General features: G+C 43.1%; 1 protein-coding gene across 1 annotated transcript in view; it reads left to right on the plus strand.

Annotated features, from left to right (window-relative positions):
- Positions 1-7,500, plus strand: part of vipr1b (vasoactive intestinal peptide receptor 1b) — a 49,675-nt gene that overhangs the window by 8,532 nt on the left and 33,643 nt on the right. Inside the window, exon 2 of the mRNA XM_030769609.1 lies at positions 4,936-5,026. Within this exon, the coding sequence (XP_030625469.1) occupies positions 4,951-5,026 (76 nt within the window). The 5' untranslated portion in view covers positions 4,936-4,950. The remainder of the gene's footprint in view (positions 1-4,935; positions 5,027-7,500) is intronic.

Consider the following 7,500-nt stretch of genomic DNA (forward strand, 5'->3'; position numbering starts at 1 on the left):
AGCTCCCCTGGCCCTGAGGATGTGTGCTGCTTCCCAGTTTTCTCCAACAGGAAGAGATGGATTTATCTTTGGAAACATTCTGTACAGCAAAGGGGTAGAGAGAGAGAGGGGTGGTGGGGTGGGGGGTGTGAATGTGGAAACGGGACCACGTCTACATAATCATATAATGATTTACTTCACAAATTAGGACATGAAGAGAGACAGCGTGAAGTGGGCTCCACGGTCATTGTCAGGGCCTCACACCCGTGGCTTTGACCTCTGACCTGCTGCATGACCTCTCACCTTACGCGTGCAGCTTTAATCTGCACCTGAAGTCCGGGTTGAAAAAAGCCCCTGAACGTATTTGCGGATATTCGGGGAGCTAGTGTCGCTGAGTGCAGGGCAAAATGGAAATGAGAATGATACGTGTAATGCTTTCGACAGCAGGATTTACGCTGGATCTAAACCCCAGTTTGGAATATGCAGGAGCCAGTTACAGAGAAAACATCTTGTGGTTTATTTGAATACTGCTGAAATAACTTTTCATTTGTATCATATTTTTTTCTTTCTTTCTCTCTTTCTTTCTTTTTTTTTTTTTTTTTTTTCTCGCGGTGACTCGCTAGGACTTGCTATAATCTTACTAAAACATGTTTTGGCTCAGGGCGGCGGGAAGTTGCTTAACAAACATTCAGACCCGGCTTTAACTCTGAATAAAATATTTGAGAGTGTACTCACCGTCTGCCTTACACACAGTTGAAAACTTAAGTAGGGATCATAAGGACAAGAAAACTGAATTATCCCTACCAACATTGTGGCGTATTAATCCAGGCTAAGGGGCGAAATGGGGGCACAGTGGTTAGCGCTTTTGCCTCACAGCAAAGAGGTCCTAGGTTCGATTCCTGGCCAGTTGGCCAGTGTCTTTTCTGGGTGGAGTTTGTATGTTCTCCCTCTGTCTGCGTGGGTTTCCTCACACAGTCCAAAGACATGTAAGTCAGGCGAGTTGAAGATAGGCCTGCTAAATTGCCCCTGGGAGTGGATGTGTTTGTTTGTGTGTCTGCCCTGCGATGGACTGGCGACCTGTTCAGGGTGTTTCCCTCGCCTTTCGCCCCAGTGAGCGCTGAGTCCCAGCACCCCGTGACCCTAATCAGAATGAATGTATGAATGAATCTAGGCTAAAACAGATGGGATTTGGTTCGGTTTATTCCATTGGACCCTGTTGCGAGCCACAGCACGACCTGTGAATCCTGTCGTGCGCGTGAACACCCCAATTCGGTGACATTAGAAGGGGTAACGGATGGTGGATAAGGGGTACGTCATGCGCCCACACGCTGGGAGAACGTTTCGCAAATTTTTGAGTTTCGCCCGTCGACTGTAAAATTTTACGAATCTGCCAAATTGTTTACGACATCAACGTTTACACAGTGAAATTCGCTATCCATATTCACTGTCGACTGTAAAATTTCATGAACATCCCAAATTGTTTAAAACACCGACGTTTACATAGTGAAATCAGCTATCTATATTCACTCTATTCATTCTTCATGAGTGTGCAACAGGTTTGGTTTTAACTGTCATCCCCTGTCATTCGTCTGTTGCCCTGGTAGAAACCAAACTTCGCACTTGTTTATTTTATAAAGACATACAGCAGCATAGAGAAACTTTTGTAAACGGAAAGTGTGTGTGTGTAGATCAAATGATCTATTCAAACGATCTGTGAGAGGTCGCTCAGTTAGATGGTAGTAACAGTAGTTACTGTAAATTATCATCGATCTTTACACGTAAATAAACAAACTCGTCTGACAGGGGCTCTGTGTGGATGGATGTGTGCTTGGGTGTGTGTGTGTGTGTGTGTGAGTGTGTGTGTGTTCATTAAAATGTCCACATGATGATAAACCATTTCAATGAGCATCCCTGTCTGCACAGCCTGTTTTAAACTGTTCATAAAATTTGCTAGATCAACATTTGAAAGAGAAGATAATGATTTAGAAGAGAAATGAATACCAGGGCAGGCCGACCTCATATTACGTATGATAAGACAGAGAAAGGTGTAGGAAATAAAACAAACCACTAAGATAAATGGTAATAATGTATTACATAAATCTTATAGATTTCATCCAGTGTAATGGCAACTCATTCCAAATATTCTATTCTATTCTATTCTATTCTATTCTATTCTATTCTATTCAAATATGATAATATTCAATATAATTTATAACAGTTAAAATGTTATAAAGTGTTACATTCTAGTCCTGAAGGGCCATGGTCCCTCTGCTTTTCCTAACAGCCAACCACATGTGGTCTCTGATTGGCTGACAAGCAAACACACCTGTTTTCCAGGTAAAAACCAGCATGTAATTAGGAGGTCCAAACCAGCAACAGCAGGACCCTGTCCTGGATCCTTTCAGGTCCTGGATTTTGACACATCTGATTTACAGTGTAACAGGACCCGTGATTCATTGCTTGAACACACACACACACACACATACACACACACTGCCTCCATGTGTCCTTACCGTCTTTCAAACAAATCCTACAGCCTTGGCTTTTTTTACCCACTTTGTTTGTGTAAACAAAAAACAATTCTTGGTAAACAAACTCTTCAGTAGGTATTTTAATGTCCAGGCGGGAGGAAGTGAGGTCATTTTCATAACGTCCCGTGAAAGCTCTGCCAACAGGAGCGTTCCCTTATGACCTAATTCACGAATTGGAGATGCTATCTCTCCTGTTTTCTGTCTTTTGCTGTCCAGAAATATGAATCTGTTTGATGGTTTTATAATTGGATGTGTGTACTTGGGCAGTCAGTCCAGTGGCATGCTGAACATGAGTGAGGCCAATATAGCCCATCCCTTTATTAAAGCCAACCCATATAAACTAGTTCAAAAGAAAGAAAGAAAGAAAGAAAAAAAAAACTGTGTGCCCAGTGCGGCAGTGCTGAGAGACAGGCAGATGGATAATTTAGCTTATCTTCTTCCAATCTGCTCTACTTCTGCCCATTCAGAGAAACTGTTTCCTCCAGCAAACGACCCCTGTGAAGCAAAACGAAACGAAACGAAACGAAACAAAACAAAACAAAACAAAACAAAACAAAACAAAACAAAACAAGAGACTGCAAACAATCAGACAAAACGAATTGTTCTTTTTTTTTTTTTTTTTAATCTTTGGCAAAAAAAGTGCTAAAGAGCTCAGAGCAGCAGCTGAGGTTCAGTGAAAGTCGGATTGCGTAAGACTCTCTCTGTCTCATTGTGCTGTAAGACTGACAAGCCGCCAAAGAATGAGACAAGGTCGCAGTGACGTGGCTGTGAGTGTGTCAGCGCCACTATCCGAAGGACAACGAGTGCGCACACACGCACACACACACACACACACACACCTCGCTCCGTCAGAATGAAAGAATTTCACCGCCACCGCCGCAAGAGTTTAATAACAGACATAATACAGTGTGTTTTATATTTCATACTTCATAACACACCAAAGAGCACTTGCACGTTTTTTTTGTTTGTTTGTTTGTTTGTTTGTTGTTTTTATAAGCCACATGCCACGTTCTGAAGTTCTGAAACCTTCTCTTCTTAGAACAGAAATCATTTTAACAGGAAACAACGGGCCCGAGATCCAGGTGACGTACTGCAGATGTTGGGTTTTTTTTTTTTTTTTTTTTTCTGCGTTGCGTTGAAGAGGGAAGATATGACTGACTCATTTTCATGGCCAGAGGAGGTTTCGGCGCTCTGGTTTGGGTTCCAGCGTTGATTTATTGATGATATGATTATTGGATTATTATGGGTAAACTCTGATATTTCATCATCCTCAGCTTTGTGTTTATAGTTCTGCGTTTTAGCGCACTTTAAATAGAGCCCTTTTACCCCTCTGTATACGCTCTTCTCTCATCCCATTCTCTCTTTCCCTCTCTCTCTCTCTCTCTCCTCCTTTTTCACAGACCGTTTTTTCTTTCTGTATTTCTCTAGTTCAAAGTCACACAGTCTTCCTTTAAAGAGTATCAACCCTCCGTCATCTGTCCATTCTCTTTCACTAATTTGGTCGTTGTCTCGCTTTCATGTCCCAAACACAGCCTCTCTCTCTCTCTCTCTCTCTCTCTCTCTCCTCTCTCTCCCACTCCTTCAGTACTATCTCCATTGACCTTCTCTGGCTGTTTTTTGAGTCTTACGTGCTTGCGATGACCCCGTAGGCACACGGCCAGGACCTGTCAGCACGGGTTGGTCGTCCGCTCTTGACATAGGTGAACAATTCTGCTATTACTCACTGGAGACTCTCTCTCTCTCTCTCTCTCTCTCTCTCTCTCTCTCTCTCTCTCTCTTTCTCGTGATTCACAGACGTGGCAATACCCCCACGCCCGCTGAGGCCTTGTGCATTTGTGCGGTTGTGGGGTTCTTTGTAAACAGGAACAAGCATCTTGTGTGCTGTGAACAGAGGCTACAATGACAGGAGATGGAGGTGACAGAGATGAAATTTGTGAAACAGACTGGAATAAACACAGATATTAATATAGGGAAAAAACAAAACAAAACAAAAAAAAAAAACAAAAGAAAAAGACGACAGATAATCCTTTTTAAACGTAACCTTGGAGTTTATTCTTAGACGTCACTGAAATATTTCGGTGGTTCTGAGAAAATATGCTTGAAAAATGTTTCCATCGCACAGATGAGTCTTTTGTCTGATGAAAGAGTAAACCCGACGAGCTTAGGCGCTGGACTGAAAGGGTTTTTCAGCTCTCGGTTCTGGATCCAACTTAAACCCCGGCAGACCGCTTCTTAACGAGCAAACACATGTTAAATACAAAAGTCAAAAACATCTCCTGGGTGCTGGCTCACGCCTTGAGAATACAGGTCTTTTTTTTTTTTTTTTTTTCGTTTTCCCTCTCAATGCCCAGGACAGATCAGGTCAGTGACAGACCGGTTGGATGCCAAACAAGTGAAAATTCTCCCGTTCTCTTTCCTCTCGCAGGTACGGAGCTTCCACATGTGCGACTTCATGTACGAAATCGAGCTGGAGAAGGAGAGGTGCGAGAACAAAGCCTCGGAGAACCTGACGTCAGGTAATTTCACACGGGCGTCTGCGACGCGCCCCAACCCCGCGCCCCCGCCGGCGCAATGTGGTTCCACCAAAACCAGTCCATTACCCAGTATAGAGGGCAGGTACGCTTTTCACCATAAAACTCTGAAGTCTGAAACGATAAAACAGACTTCAGCACAGTCAGCCTGCAGCCGACCGAAAGAGTTCACGCTGGCAGACTCTCTCCAGAGCCAATGTAAGCATGAATTGTTGCATCATTTAAGAACACTGAAGAGGAGATTGCTACGCCTTTGAGGCTTTGAAACAATACAGGGAGGTTAATCAAGAGATGATTCTTTTCTTGGATCCTATTCAAAGAGCAGGTCATCTGTAAAATAAATTGCCTTTGGTGACTCATCCTTCTGTGGTGGACATAGAGAATGAGGTGGCTGTGTGTGTGTGTGTGTGTGTGTGCGTGTGTGTGTGGGGAAAACAATTCTGTAAAGTGAATGAATAGTATAAATGTCAAGCCCACGCTGTGGAACGCAGTAAGAATTAACAGGGTGTCTTACGCTCCTCTCGCAACCTACTCTTGTTTCATTTGAAAGGCACACACGTCTTTCATGCACCAAGCCGCGTTCAACGCTAACCTTGAAAATTTTTCCAGGAAACTGAAAAACACAGAAAAAAAAAAACCTCCTTAGTGAAGACGCCTTAAGTCGAGAGTTACGGTAGACCCCCCCCCCCGGCACGCCGGACGCAATCTCCTCAGACGCTTTAACTCCCTAGCTTGTAATCTTACGACGACTGAATAAAAATGGCGCCGAGATGAGACGCGACTTGAGAATTCTCGGTGACGCATCTGCGACGTTAAGCTTGGCATCTGTGTCTGTGTCGGGCTCCAAGATTAATAAACTGAGATTACTCACGCATCCAGTTTCATTAACACACACCGCGGAGACAGTGACAGAAAGGAGACTTAATGACACGCTGTCTCTCTGGTAACTGTGATATGACATTATGGGGTACAATGACTTTTTTTTTTTTGCTGTAAAGAACTAATGAGATGGCTCCGGACACAACTGTGTGTATGTAAAATCTTTGTATGTAACAAATGTTCCTGTTTGGATAAAGTTTTGGGGTTTTTTTTTCAGTTACCAATGCACTCACTTCAGAGAAAAAAAAAAAGATAATTAATGTTTTGTAGTATGGGAATACTGACAGAACAGGCCAATTAGATAAATAACAGAGAGATCCAACACCTTTATGCATATGCACAGGGGCGTCTTTGTCAACAGACATGCTCTCTGTGTGTTTCATTTGTTTATCGCTGTTTATTTGAGACTCTGCGTTGGAAAATTTGAAAGTAGGGCTTGTGTGAACTGATTTAAAAAAAAGTTATTCTTAATTCTTGTAATCATTTGGTTGGACACTCAACAAATACACACAAACCACACACACAAACACACACGCACACGCGCACATACATGCATATCGTTTCCTGTTTTTAAAATCTCGTTTGTATGATAGAAACATCTGTTTTGCCTCACGGAGAGCTTTACTAATGCAGAACACGTCCCATTCTGGTTCTGACAGGACTGTTTCAGTCAAACACGTAAACATCACACACGTAAACATCATAAATATATTGCGACAAACTGTAATTAACCAGCTAATACACTTTCATCCACTTGTAAATTAAACATTTCGTTAAAAATTAAATGTGTTTAAATGGTTTGTTTAGAAGAGTGTAGCATCCGTAAGCATCCTTCACAAACCGTGTTCCGTCCAAGAGACACGAGTAAAGCCGACTTAAAATATTTTTTTTTTCACAGCGGACATTCACTGTTTCGAGTTTCGATTGTTTTCAGACTGGATGTTTGAACTTGAGAATGTCGGGGTACGTCAGAGCAGGTGGTTTGAGCGTGGGCGTGAGGCAGGAGGTGGAAACAGGAATGTGTGTGAAGAGTCACACCGGGACGCAAACGGTGTGTTGAGGCGTGTTTCATCATCATCCTCTCTCGCTTGCTTTGACCTTAACCCTCTGTCAGAAAGCACGACACTCATCATCAGACAGCTACAAAATCCATCCATCACATTCCGGCTTTTGCACTGCCTCCTGCCTCCGAGGAAATTTACACACAGAGCAAATCTATATTCCACCACGACCGGCTTTCGGGTTTCCGTGTGCAGAGGCTGCTCATCGCCGTGGCGATGACGGTCGGACAGGCCTCCCTGATTTCTGGAACCTTCCGCTGTAGCTGGAGCAGAGTAATAATATGTATAAGATAAACTGTCTGTCAGCATCTAACCCTTCAAAGACACCCACCTCCCACAGTGCTTTCCTCGAGGAACCATGGACAAAAATGTAAATATTTGAGTTTTGATGAGACAGCAGATAATCTGTAGATGCTAATGTCTCAGTGCGTATACGTCTCTCTCTCTCTCTCTCTCTCTCTCTCTCTCTCTGTGTGTGTGTATTTCTGTGTGTCTGTGTGTGTGCGTGCATGTACAGTG

This window comes from Chanos chanos, chromosome 3 (assembly GCF_902362185.1).
Source record: "Chanos chanos chromosome 3, fChaCha1.1, whole genome shotgun sequence".
Classification (NCBI taxonomy): domain Eukaryota; kingdom Metazoa; phylum Chordata; class Actinopteri; order Gonorynchiformes; family Chanidae; genus Chanos; species Chanos chanos.